Genomic DNA, 13,447 nt, shown 5'->3' on the forward strand with positions numbered 1-13,447 from the left:
AGGTTGTGTTAGAAAGTTTTTGAGTCGTGCTCACATCTTATTTATGTGGCCCACTGAAATAGTAAATAACAAACTTACTTGTAGGCTATGTGGCCCACGGAAATTATGTTAGGATGTAGCCTAATTGTAATTTGTAAAATGAGTTTTGGAGTAGGCTATCCGTTATTGAGCATAATAATATTGGAGTCGGCAGCAACATTTCACTGTGACTGTACACACACGTTACATGTGACAAATAAAGAAATCTTGAATCTAAAGGATGTGACCCTTTGTGTACAAACAGTGAAACAGATAGCGAAGCTGTATTCCAGCGAGTGCGACGCATAACCACCGCGGTGTTGCCCAATGAGCACACTTCGTGCGTCTGAAACTTCATGATTAGTAGCCTCAAGCGATTGACTTTTCTGTCGGTCTAGTCTGATGAAACCTCTGAAAGCACTCCTTCGTGTTTTGTCAAACGTCTCGTTTGTAAAATCGAATAATAGCCTACGTTTAAAGCATTTTACTGCGAAAGGCGACTGGATAAATTGTTTTCGAGTAAAAACATCTGTCTATATCTCGCCGAATGACCTGCAGTTCTAGTAGTGTAGACTACTTACATCTGTATTGAACACCGACGCCTCTCCGCCAACCTTACCTCAGGCTTGGAGAATCATGGATGTATTAATAGAACGGCCGAATTCAATAAATTATTAATTTTGTGGACCCCACGCGTTGTCCAATGAGAAAGGTGAACAGTTACCAGGGTACCGATGTCACAATTAGCCTGGTGGGTTGCACACCTTCCAAAGCATAAAAAAAAACAAATCCACAGCGCGCAATGCAATACCTCATAGGCCTATCCTTCAACCCTCCTATTCCCTGGTCACCCAGAATCCCATCCAATCCCCATCACTCCTCTGAAGCAGGCACACACATTTAATTCCCTTTTCAACTTTGACTTTATTTCACAATTCATACATTTAATGTTTTTGTTACTCGTAATACCACACACAAATATCAACTTGCTAAAACATTATAAAACATAAGTTCCACAACTCTCAATATTTATATATGTACATGCACTCATGTCTTCGGAGGTGAACCTCGTAAGCCTTCTTTTGTTATGAAGTGCACTTTCAATTCTGTCATTTGTGTTGGTTGAAGGGTAACTCCAATTAAAATCCTGCATGTCACCATGTTACCAAGAACACTGTCGGAGTCAAATGCTTGATATAACTTATCTTAAAGGATAGGTAGAGAATTTAGCATTCTAAGCTATGGTATAAGTTTATTTACGATCAAATACAACGGCCGATATAAAAGTTTCGTAAAACGGTGCACTCTTGAGATCCCGTTGCCGCTAACACATTTAATTGATCCATAAGTGCATAGACAAAATCTCGTTGATGTTCTGCCCCAAAAAATCACCACAAAGTAGGCTATGCTTCGGATTGGATTTTGTTGATCATATTATATCCAGTGATTTGTATTGATAGCAAAGCCAGAGATGTTTAGATTCATCCGCATTCCATGTTTGTTTTGATAAACAAAAACTTCTACTTAACACTATCAATGAAATACCATCTGCAAAGCAATCCTAGGCTTCTTGAGTTGTTGTGTACAGTAGACTTGTGACCCGGAAGCGGCTCTTCTCCTACGGTAGCCTCCAAACTCAATCAAGACCTCCCAAAGTTCAAGCGGAAGTTAACAAATGTATGTACTGTGAGAGAAATTAGTTCTATGCTAAATGATAAATAAAACCCGAACGGAAGTATACTTTGTGGCAATTTTTTTGTCAGAACATCAACGGACACCAGTGACCACTCTGAAAACTAGAGTTTATGGTGTTTTTGATGGATTTTGTCTATGCACCTATGGATCCACTGAGTGCGTTAGTGGCGACAGGCTATCTCGAGAGTGCACTGTTTGACGGAACGGTGACATTGGCCGTTGTATATGATCGTAAATAAATAAATAAAAAATAATAGCAAGAGCTCCATTATAACATGGCTTATCATGCTCAATTTCGAACCTGTCCTTTAAAGCAGAAATAATGCTGGACTATGATAAACTTTATTGCAGACACACAGGTCCATATCACTGTAAAAACATGAAAATCCTCAAAGAAATACTTTTTTGGTAAATTGTACCACCAATGGATGAGACAGGCTGAATTAAAAAAAAGAAAAAAAAAGAAAAAGATAATGTTTTTAAAAAATCTTATATGAGACAGTAGCATTCAATAAAAGGATTGTTTGACTAGCTGTAAAGAGTTTTGAAGACTTGCTAATCTTCTTGGCCCATTACGAATATCCCTAACATTGTAACATACAAACATCACAACCCTTCCCATTGTCCATGGTAAACAACATAATATGAAACTGTAGATCTTTACTGGAGTGGTCCTTTGAGTGCTAACTTTCTCTACCCAGGACTGGTCAGGCTTCTCGGGGTGATGCCATCTCTATGTTGGGGCAAACTTCTTGGCCTGTGCCCTCACCCTCTTCTCATAGTCCATTCTGTTCTGACTGGAAGACAAATGGGCAAAAGTGAAGGGAAATTAGCATCCATACTACTTGATTTTAGTAGTAGGTCTATCATAGTTACGATGAGAACACACCTCATGCAAAGCTGTGTGATAAGAGACCCACCGGTGTACAGCTATACACTCACCAGTAGATTGTGTAGGCCTCTGCTTGTGCTGGGTCCTGGATGTTGGGCTCATTGAGCAGCTCTTGGATACCCAACAGGATCTGCAAAAATACAAAAGATTATCCCCCACTGTTTGCTTGCAATTATTTGTGTGAGTGAGTGAGTGAGTGAGTGAGAGATGAGCTCTGACCTGTTTGATGGTGATGGCTGGCCTCCAGTCTTTATCTTCCTCCAGTATGGACAGGCACACTGTGCCAGAGGGGTAAACATTTGGGTGGAATATGGGCGGCTCAAACTTGCCTGAAAAGAGATTTGAGAGCATCAGATTTACAACATTGTGCCGATTCTACAACATTGCACCAATTCTGCTTACTAAATTACTGATCATATGACCAGAAGGGTATTATATTTAAATATGCATCTTAATATGTTTCCTATGTCTGAAGAAGAGCTGTAGCTTGAAACGTTACATTTGGTATAGCTAAAGGGGAGCTACAATGTGTGGAGTCTTTTTCTTTCTCTGATGATACTTTTTTGGTCCAGCACCTGCCTTGAAGGTTTGTTGGGTGTGCACGGCTTCTTTACAATGTGACTAATTTACCAACTTCCCATTGAACTTGAGATAAAGGCCTAGGCACTAGGATACTCACATTTTGGCGGCGAGGAGGGATAGTCATCTTTAAAGAGCATTCGGAGTTTGTACTGGCCTCCCTCCCACAAAGTCTGGAAAATGTATGAAAAGTCAGAATTAATTCAGGAACTCAACAACCCAATCAACCAGTGCAGCTTCATTCAAAAATGACTGCAACATATGAACTTGTGATCTGTTGGTGGACCCCTGTCTTGAGGTTTCAGATGGTAAAACACACACTCTGAATGACTCACCCCTTTTTTCCCTGGAATTGCACATTCCCAGTTCATGAGGTTCATGGTTCCATCAGGATTTTTGGTGGGCACAGCCACAAAACCCTGCGAGATTAGACAGCATTATAACGGTGACTCCTACAAGGCCAAAACAGGAGAAATTATGTTCTTTCACAATCTGTATACTGTACTCACGAATGGATGATCTTTTCTCCATGCCTTGCGCTCCTGTGACAGTCTGCTGAGAGCGATGCCAGACATTGCTACTCATTAACGCCGCCCTGTGGGGAAATGCTAGCGGAAAACATTTAATTGAAACAGTCTAACGTTAGATAACCAACTACTCTACAATACGTGCTACTATTGCTTATCAATGTTGCTCTCTGATAAATATGGGTCGCACTGAATTGGTAGGTACTGGAATCGGACAACTTGGCGTTAGCTGGCTAACGTTAGCAAACGTGATTTGAAAAACGGGTATAGCTAACGTTAGCTCACTAACGTAGCTAGCTAGCTGTTTGCTAGCCTTATAAGTTAGTCATCCATACATTTAACAACACTGCTTACCTTTCAATCAACTTGACACACTCGACAGAATATGTCTGTATCTGGTTGTCTTGCTACCCTCTTCTCTGCAGCAGTGTGATAACTAACGTTACCTAAGCTACGACAGCTAGTCCAAGCTAAAAACACAAGCCTGTCACACACAGTATCAGATACGTAGCTTTACTTTCAAATTACATCTACCTGTGTATTATTACCGATTGGCAACTTTTGTGTAACTGACAGAACGACCTAATTCACAAACAAACTCAAATCGGAGGATTACTTCGTCGTATTTGTTTCACTTCAGTGACACACGATATCGCTAGTAGGCACCGCGCTAACTTGCGTATCATGAAAGGACCCCAATTTGTTTATTTCGTCAGGACCTCCTGGCAGCTCACAGGGCACCTATTTCTAAGTCACGTCAGTCTTTGGGACGTCATTTTAGGTCATTATTGTTGTGGCATTCTGCCAACCTGTTGGCCTTTGCGCACGTTTACAAAAATAAATAAAAATGAGATTTCCTTTTATGTCAAATACCTCAAGTGATGAAATGCCCAATATGCACCGATGAGCAATATTCGCAAGTGTTATTTTTACTCTTTATTTATTTATTTTTCCCTGTCAAAATGCGGATGCCACACTCAAAATGGGGACTTAGATCATCCACTTTTTATATATTTAAATTTGACGCCTATAGATTATCCAGACCTATCCCCGTTGAGTGGGTTCATATTATATGTACACTAGTAGGCCTACATATATAATCATTAAACGAGAAAAACTAAAACAAAATAACACATATTCCCTAAAAAATCAGGCATATTGGCAGACCCCCAAAATATAACATCGAAACCGGAATGGACTGGTTTTCAATTTGCTCTGCGTCAGCTACTTTACTTTAGGCTACTGTTGTGCAGTTGCACAAAGAGTGCGGAATTCTTACAATTTTAGATAACTTGATTTTTCTGCATTCAATTTCTAACAGGGTGTAACGTCAATCTTAAATACCATGATATTGACTTCACACAAGGACTCAAAGGCCAACATGAATAAACGAAATAGACAAGACTTGCTCTCTAGGAGATCAAGGGGGAAGGGAGAGACACAGAGAGAGAACAACTACACCCATGGTCCACTTCTCATCTAGTGGGGCCAGCCCGTACTCCACCAATCACATCTCCCGTCTCCACTCAGGTCGCTAGACCGCCCTTTCCCCACACTCACACACACCACAAAGTCCCTTGCCATGAGGGACCAAAGAACATCCACACCGGGCCCTGACCACTGTCTGTTAGTTTGGGGGTACCAGCCTTTCTTCCGCTGAAGGCTGTAGAACCTTCACGCTTGGCCTCCCGCAGGCCCTTGAGGAGGACCATCACCTGCCACCTCTCCTACCCTGTTGTTGGCTTCTTCCACACCTGCTGCAGCATGCAGCACCATGGAGAACACTGCCACCTCTTAGCCACTGTGCTACCACCCACTGGAGAACAGGCCATAAATCTGCATCCTGCTCCTGTCTCCAGGACCCTAAACCACCATTCCAGTCTACATACTATCCTATAATGAAGCAGGAATGCCCTCCAAAAATATCTTAAAAACGTTTACTTGTGCTACAATATAAACAAATATTTGATGTCAAGTGTATGCAGCAATGTGACATGGCCCCATAACTGTAACGCACAATGTAATGTAGACTATATTAAAAAAAAAAGTAGGCTACAAGTCTTACAAAGTAGGCCTCTAACTGTCACCCAGCTTAGTAGTTACACATTGACTGTTCTAGTTCCTGAATAATAGAGAAAGTTGAAGGTAAACTAGGCTATGTATTTAATAACATACAGAAACTTGAAAGAAAGACAGACACAGGGATCTATGTGAATATAATTTTATTGTGCAATTTAGATCATGTGAATGTAACTGCAAATGTAACTGCTGTCAGTTAATAAAAAGTCCACTTATGAATTTCTCTGTAACAAAGTTTTTAACCTGACCTTTGAGGCCAGTCACTAAAACATAAAACGACTGTCTACAAGTGTCATTATGACTTAGCAGTATTATTATATTATATATATTATATATTATTATAGTTTAGGTGATCATACAACAGTAGGCTACTGCCTCTGTAACTGAGCAACTCAACCTCAACTCAATCAACAATTTCTTCTTGGGGATAAACTACCTATGCATCTATCAAACCAACTCGCACCACTGTTTACCACATCTTAGTGTGACAGATTCAATATTCTATTTTGACCTGAAGGTCATAGCACAAAAATCGCTTTGACCTCATTCATATGTGTGTAATCGGTAAATCAGTTCAGGATCCAGTACAATGTATGTTCTCTCTTTTAGTGACCAGTAACCTTTGCTACATAAGAACTCCCTAGGAATCTCCCTGAAGTAATCTACCTCCGCTTTCCTCTTCAACATTTATTCCCCCTTTCCCTCAGAGATGATATGCTCTGGAGCAGCTCTTTTATACCACTCAGACCATGATCCATCGTACACTGACACGTCGGGGTGGCCTAGCAGGTGGGCAGCCAGGACCACATGGCATGCTGTAACACCTGACCCACAGCTGGCCCAGATGGGCTGGTCCAGGTCCACACAGGCCTCCTGGAACATTCTGGTCAACTGCTCAGGCTCCAGCTCCTTCCCAGAGGCATCCATGAAACTGGTGAAGGGCATGTTTATAGCACCAGGAAAATGTCCGGGTTTTGTGTCTGTGGAGGGAAATAAGAGAATTGTTATTAGCCTAATTGTCTGATACATTTCTGTAGACTAGGTGGAAAGTAAATTGTGAACCAAGATTCACGATTTCTTTATGTTCGTAAGAATAATATGGATAATTAGGCTATAATTCCGTCACCAGTTTGCTTTGGTACAACAATATCTCGTAATAGCCTATAGTGCATGTAATAATCGAATGTCATAGAAGGAAAATATTGATGCTGAGCAATATAATGAATGAATAAATGTTATAGCAGACATGGGCCGCTTACCATCCCTTGGCTCAGGCTCTGTTCCTTTAAACCTGCCTGCAGACCTGGCATCAATGACTTGGAACTTTTTAGTTCCGATATTCCCCACAATATCCTCGTAGGTTTTGACCCAAGACTGATTGACGATCGCCTTGAACTCCCGACGCTCTGGTGGAGAATATTCTGCCGTAAGCGGATGCTTCTCCTGAAGCCAGTTCTTCATGCCACCGTCCAGCACCGAGACAGAATTATGTCCAAATAACCGGAACATCCACCAAACGCGGGGTGCGCTATATGATCCAAAATCGCTGGTATCATACACTACAACGTGAGTGTCGTTCCCGATACCCAAACCTCCAACATATTCTGCAAAATGAGTCGGAGTTGGCAGCATATGGTCCAGCTCCGAAGTTCTGTCAGAGCACTCATCGATATCAAAGAAATGTGCACCGGGTATGTGCCTCTGGTTAAACTCGGCCTTGGGATCCCGTTTCAATTTAGGTAAATACCATGAGGTATCAAGGATTCGCAGGTTGAAACCAATTCGGTTGCTTTTTATCGCATCTGCAACCCACTTGGCAGAGACGAGGGCACGGGTCTGCGCCGCCATGACACTTATGATCCTGCTAAAGGCGAATTTTAGAACTTTTAATCTGGGGCTAGCGGGGTGTGATGTAACCTGTTTGAGATTGTGTAAACCCTAAACTTCGCCGTTTAGTAGCCTACGCGATCAGCAAAAGTAAACAACGAAGTCATACCCTCATCTTGTTCTCCTTTTTTGTGGCAGATAGGTGCTTAGAGCGTATTGCTGCCCTCCACAGGTTACAACGAAAAGTTCAGCTCTAATGGAAAGCATTTAGGCCTACAGTTAGTAGGCTAGCCTACTTTCCATCTTGGAAAATATTTGTTCATGTCAATATGAGTCTGTGTAAATTCTTTTTTAGCGTCTCGTTATATCATTGAGCATGAGAATACATTTAGGTCCATTGTTTTTGTGTGTGGCGACGCACCAAAGACAGCAAATGTCAGTTTTACGTGGCTGTAAGCCAGCGCACCTACCACAAGAGGGAGTGTTTTTTGGTGCGTGGCTGTAAGCCAGCGCACCTACCACAAGAGGCAGTGTTTTTTTGTGCATGGCTGTAAGCCAGCGCACCTAGACAAGAGGCAGTGTTTTTTTGTGGTAACAAAAACCCACACGTTCATCCTTTCACTCCAATCTTTTTATCCCTTACCTTTGTCCAGAAACAGAAGTTGAACCAAAAATAGCTAACGTTACAGGAATCATCAGTGTAACTGCTTTAGCCACTGACCGCTACCATTAATGTTACGGAAGCTGCTGCTAGTTGTTGTGAGCTCATGAGCTAACTGGCTATCCCGCTCTTATTGTGCTGGATTAGAATTGGAAGCATTGGAACTGATGTGTCCAGGCGACAAGACCTATCTTAATTTATCAGACATTATTTCATGTCATTTCAATTCACAGCTATTTCATTGGCGCGACTAGCTTCCGTTCGACCAGTCCTGAACAGAAACAAGCCAGCCACGCACATAAGCCAGGCTGGACCTGGCCTGGTTTATATTAGCCTACCAAGCTATTTGGCGAGTTTGGGCCTTTGGTTGGAGTCACCTAGGAGTTATCTTCACTCAGCCCTTTTTCCCCCATCCAAATTAAGCCGTGTTCCCTCATTATTTTTTTTCCCCCATCCAAATTAGGCTATATGTTCCCTCAGCCCTATGTTCAGCATCAGAGCCAGCCCTTCCCTGCCAGAGATTGAAATTAAAAAAGAAAATATGTCCTCCTTGATCAAAATCGCTCACGTGCGTCACAGTGGCACGGTAGACAGAGAAAGAAGGTGTCCGGGCGTTTCTGTGCATAGCTTTCATGTTCTCTCCGTGTTTACAAGGGTTTCCTCCCAAAGAACCCAATATGAAAAACATGCAGAAGAACAGATGCTTTTCAGTCCTGTCCCGGACCAGGACCTGGACTGAGCACTTAGACTTGGTCCCTGGGCACCATGAATGATGGCTGCCCACTGCTCCTGGCTGCCCCTGGAGGCGGACAGCTTGGATGGGAGAAATTCAGGGAACAATTTCCACTGGTGACCACTGCAGATGTGTGTGCTGTGTTGCCCTTCACTCGCATGTGCTGTATGTCTCACTGTGTGGCCAATAAAGACCCTCGAGGTTATATAAGCATGCCCTATACAAAATGCACCAGTGTGTAGCCTATGTGCCATATGTGTATACATGTGAGAGAGAGGCTTAAAGGAGTAGTAAAGGGAAAATGCATGTTAAGCCCTGTTTTAAGGTTACTTATGATCATATACAATGGTTCAGATCAAAACGTTGACAAAACTAGCACTTTTGAGAAAGTCTGATAATTGCTCTACCACCGTTTTGGTCATACAATGGATACAAAAACATGTTAAACTCTCAATTTCAAAGGCAAGAAACTCACCGAAGTGTTAGTTGGCGTTCTGACATATTATTCGCCATAAAGTAAGATTCTAGTTCATCTGGAAAGGCATTTTTAAATATTTAGCATAGAACTATTTACTTGCAGCACATACGTGTGTAAACCTCCGCTAACTAGGTAGCCTAGCAACATAAACAATAACAATAACTACTGTAAGTAGTTCCGCTTCCTGAATCCCCTCTGCGGATTGATCTACACATCTACAACGGTCGCTTCAATACAAGTCAATGGATTTCATAAAATTATCAATAAACTTTGAGGCGAATTTGATGTCAGAACACCAACGGACACCAATTACCCCCTCCGTGAGCTTCTTGTCTTTGAAATCGAGAGTTTAACATGTTTTTTAATGATTTTTCAAAGTGCCCACCCACATCCATTGTATGACCTAAACGGTGGTAGAGCAATTATCAGACTTTCTCAAAAGTGCTAGTTTTGTCAACGTTTTGATCTGAACCATGGTATATGATCATAAATAACCTTAAAACAGGGCTAAACATGCATTTTCCCTTTACTACTCCTTTAATGTATTGTGTCTTGCTGTGACTTATAGGGACCAGATCAATGCCTAGACATCATAAATTGACTCCACGTGAAAAGTAAATCTGTTCTTTCTTGTCCCATTCCAAACATTTCGTCAAAGTTTTGTGGTGTTAGATTAATTCATTTTCAAGTTAGGCAACTTTTTATATAGGCCACACCCACCACCACGCCACATTTTGATTAATCAGTGGAAAATTAGTTGTTCCTTGTCCCCATGACAAATCTTATATCAAAGTTGTGTGGTGTTACGTGAAGCCGATTGGAAGTAAGGACCTTTTTGTCCTAGGCCACACCACCTTTTTGCTAACGTGTGGAATTTAAAAAAACAGATGGGCAAAAACTTTACTTCATTGGCAGAGGTACTGATCTGAGGCAACATAGGGCTGAGGGAACATAGACATGCTTCCCTTTGGTTTAGCTAACCGTGCTGAATGTGTCCTTTACACTCAATTTCCAGTCTTGGGGGCTTTATCGCCATTGATGCCACTTTGTATCTGCCTATCATTACTCATAGGTATGGCAAATGGCTATTTAGACACGCTGTATTGGTGTTGGGTGAATATTTCACCAAGTGTAGTTTAATGAAACATGAGAACAAGCTCTGATTGCTCTCTTGTGTGGCTAGTGGAGGCTTATCTGCCCCTCAGAGATGGATTTGCCTTTGGTAGTGACCTGGAGTGGCCTAGTGCCCACACCCACCAAATAGTCAAACATTATGGTACCCTGTATGCCTTCCCTCTACCAAGCAATGGCTCCATATCTGTTCTCAAACAATGCAATACCTTGTGTTTCCTGCACATAAATTGGTTAGTGTAATTTGGCTCTCAAAATGGACCCATGCCTCCTGACAAATCGACCTTTAGGATGAATGTAGGCTACTAAGCTTAATGTAGACTACTTTGCTTGGAATGCTTTGAGCAAATGCCTCACAGTGTTGCCTTGTGAGAGTGATATATAATGCTTTGTCCTCTAGCACTGTCTCTCTCTAGGTGAGGCAGAGGAGCTATGTTTTACTGGGCGCTAGGACACAGGCCCATTTTGTGGGAAGTGTGTGCTTGATTGTCACGGGACTCTGATTACATGCTCAATGACTAGCTTGTGAGCCAGTTGTGGATCCAGAAAGTAATGAAAAGAATATGACAAGCCTGATGCTTGTCCTCCCCTCCCTTATTCATTAAATTCTACTTGATAGACTTGTCATTTCACTGAAGTAGTATCTCACAGATAAGATTATCAGAGCCTTCTCCATAGCTAACATTTAGTGGTTTATCATTGAACTCCAGATAAACCCCATCCCCGGATAAGGCTTCTTGCTGATCTCCTAATGCTGAAAACTAGTAAAGACCACTAGACCACCTCCAACACTTTTTATTTATGGATCCCTACAGACTCCACATGCACTGAATATCACAACAAGACAAGAAATATTCCACAAAATGTATTTATTCCTGATACAAAATTAGTAAATTAATACTTGTGGGAAAGTATAAGAAATGTGCAATGGCTACAAAGACAGTATAATGGAGGCCTCACTTCCATTCCATATCACTGAGTGTGGCAATATTGGGCAGTCTTTATCTGGGATTTAGCCTTTGAAGTATGCATACGTTGCATTCATAATAAACATAAATAGAACAAACTGTATATACTGCCATTTATTTGAATCAATGTAATACATCCTCAAAGCAAGAATACCTCCTCAATATTCATTAGAATGGATGGAAGAATAGACTGCATGTAACATTATTCTTTGCTGAAATGTGATTTAATCACATCTCCTCTCACTTGTTTAGCCACAGTTGAGATGCAAGTGGATAGTATACTGGATGTTGAAAACAATCATTCAGTAATACCTATTCAAATATGTTCTTTATCAATAAGGTTTTAACATAACAGGGTTTACATACAGGGATACATTTAGTCCAACATACATAACACAGACATGTAATATGTGTGAAAATATGTTTGGTCTACAAATTAGTATTTAGAAAAAAAAAAAAAAAAGTAATTATAAGAATAGTCTCTCTCTCTCTCTCTCTCTCTCTCTCACACACACACACGCACGCACGCACGCACGCACACACACACACACACACACACACACACACACACACACACACACACACACACACACACACACACACACACACACATTCTTTCTCTCTCACCCCCTCTCTCTCCTATTTCTTTCATACCCAGCCTTTATCACTCCTCGGCCCATTGATACTCTATCTCCCTGTTTACTAATGAAGATCACAGCCATTAGGGGGACCAGACTTGAGTGAGGCTGAAGGCTGAACAGGAACTCTCAGGGCATGTACTTCCTGGCCTTCATGCGGGGGATGATGTGAATGTCTCTGATATCATCGTGCTGGAGCAACCAGCACAGGTAGCGCTCTGTGCCCATTCCCCATCCACTGGTGAGAAGGGGGATGACCTGCCTCATGTTAATGTACCACTTGTACGACTCCTCCGGCACAGCGTGGTGCCTAAGGGCCTCCTGGACCATCTCTGGGGTGGAGTGGCGCTCCCCTAGGCCCACGGTCTCCCCAAGTCCTAGGAGGAGGTCTGCTGCTTTGGCCTTGCATCGGCCAGTACCCTCCACATAGGCCTGATAGAAAGGCACACCCAGGTGGTCCATCTCAGTCAGCCAGACAGCACTCCCGTACTTCTCAATCAACACTCGCTCTCCTTTGCGAGTCAGCTTCCTGCCAAACTGGGGCTGTCCATCCTGGACCCACTCTAGACAGTCAGCAGATGGCATCATGGGAATTGCCTGGTCCAGTGTGACTCTGGGGAGAGGGGCTTTTCCGTCTAGCTTCTTTAGCATGTCCTGAACGTGTGAGAGGGTCCCGGCAGTGTTCAGGATGATGTCTGGGTGTTTCTTCTGCATGGCTCTGGTGACATGAGCCACATAGCCCTCTGCTATGTGCATGGCGTCATCCATGGTGCCGAGCAGCTCACACTCAACATGGTAGAACTGGTTCAGGTGTGTGGCGTCAGGGTCTTCTCCTCTGAAGCTAGGAGATACGTAGTATGTCCCCGGCAGGTTCTCCTGGAAGCGTAGGAAATACTCCAGCACAAACTGCATGGAGTCAGCCAGGTAGACATCCTGCCCTAGCATGTTGACAAACACAGGCTCAGAGTCAGAACCCAGGCCCATGGGAGAGGATATGGTGTCGGTGGTGAGAGGTGTCAGGGCGTAGGCGTACTGACAGGTGTTGTGGAAGTACTCCACAGTGCTGTGGAAGAGTGTGTTCTGAATCTGGAAGAGATTGCGGTACCACTGGCTCTTAATGGCTAATGTGGAGTGGGTCTGAGGGTCCTCCCAGGACCGGGGAGGCCTGCAGTGTGTGATCTTAGTGTGGATCTCTCTCAGGGTCTCCGGGCTAGCAGGAGG

General features: G+C 42.7%; 2 protein-coding genes across 5 annotated transcripts; both read right to left on the reverse strand.

Annotated features, from left to right (window-relative positions):
• Nucleotides 1–982: 982 nt before the first annotated feature.
• Nucleotides 983–4,385, reverse strand: LOC311308728 (SUMO-conjugating enzyme UBC9-like). Of its 4 annotated transcripts, none has more exons than XM_084437745.1 (7): nucleotides 4,066–4,385; nucleotides 3,694–3,792; nucleotides 3,520–3,603; nucleotides 3,285–3,357; nucleotides 2,825–2,934; nucleotides 2,656–2,735; nucleotides 983–2,510 (listed from the first exon to the last, which is right to left on the reverse strand). In XM_084437745.1, the coding sequence occupies exons 2-7, from the start codon at nucleotides 3,757–3,759 to the stop codon at nucleotides 2,447–2,449; spliced, it is 477 nt and encodes a 158-aa protein (XP_084293871.1). In that variant the 5' UTR covers nucleotides 3,760–3,792; nucleotides 4,066–4,385; the 3' UTR covers nucleotides 983–2,446. The 4 variants fall into 4 exon arrangements, with proteins under 4 accessions (XP_084293871.1, XP_084293873.1, XP_084293874.1 ...); XM_084437747.1 differs by having other exon boundaries at nucleotides 4,246–4,375; XM_084437748.1 differs by having other exon boundaries at nucleotides 4,328–4,351.
• A 1,542-nt stretch (nucleotides 4,386–5,927) lies between these two features.
• On the reverse strand, nucleotides 5,928–7,796 carry mpst (mercaptopyruvate sulfurtransferase). Its single transcript, XM_084437580.1, has 2 exons — nucleotides 7,050–7,796; nucleotides 5,928–6,770 (listed from the first exon to the last, which is right to left on the reverse strand). The coding sequence occupies exons 1-2, from the start codon at nucleotides 7,636–7,638 to the stop codon at nucleotides 6,478–6,480; spliced, it is 882 nt and encodes a 293-aa protein (XP_084293706.1). The 5' UTR covers nucleotides 7,639–7,796; the 3' UTR covers nucleotides 5,928–6,477.
• Nucleotides 7,797–13,447: the final 5,651 nt, after the last annotated feature.

The sequence above is a fragment of the Borostomias antarcticus genome (assembly GCF_949987555.1).
Source record: "Borostomias antarcticus genome assembly, chromosome: 5".
Lineage (NCBI taxonomy): Eukaryota > Metazoa > Chordata > Actinopteri > Stomiiformes > Stomiidae > Borostomias > Borostomias antarcticus.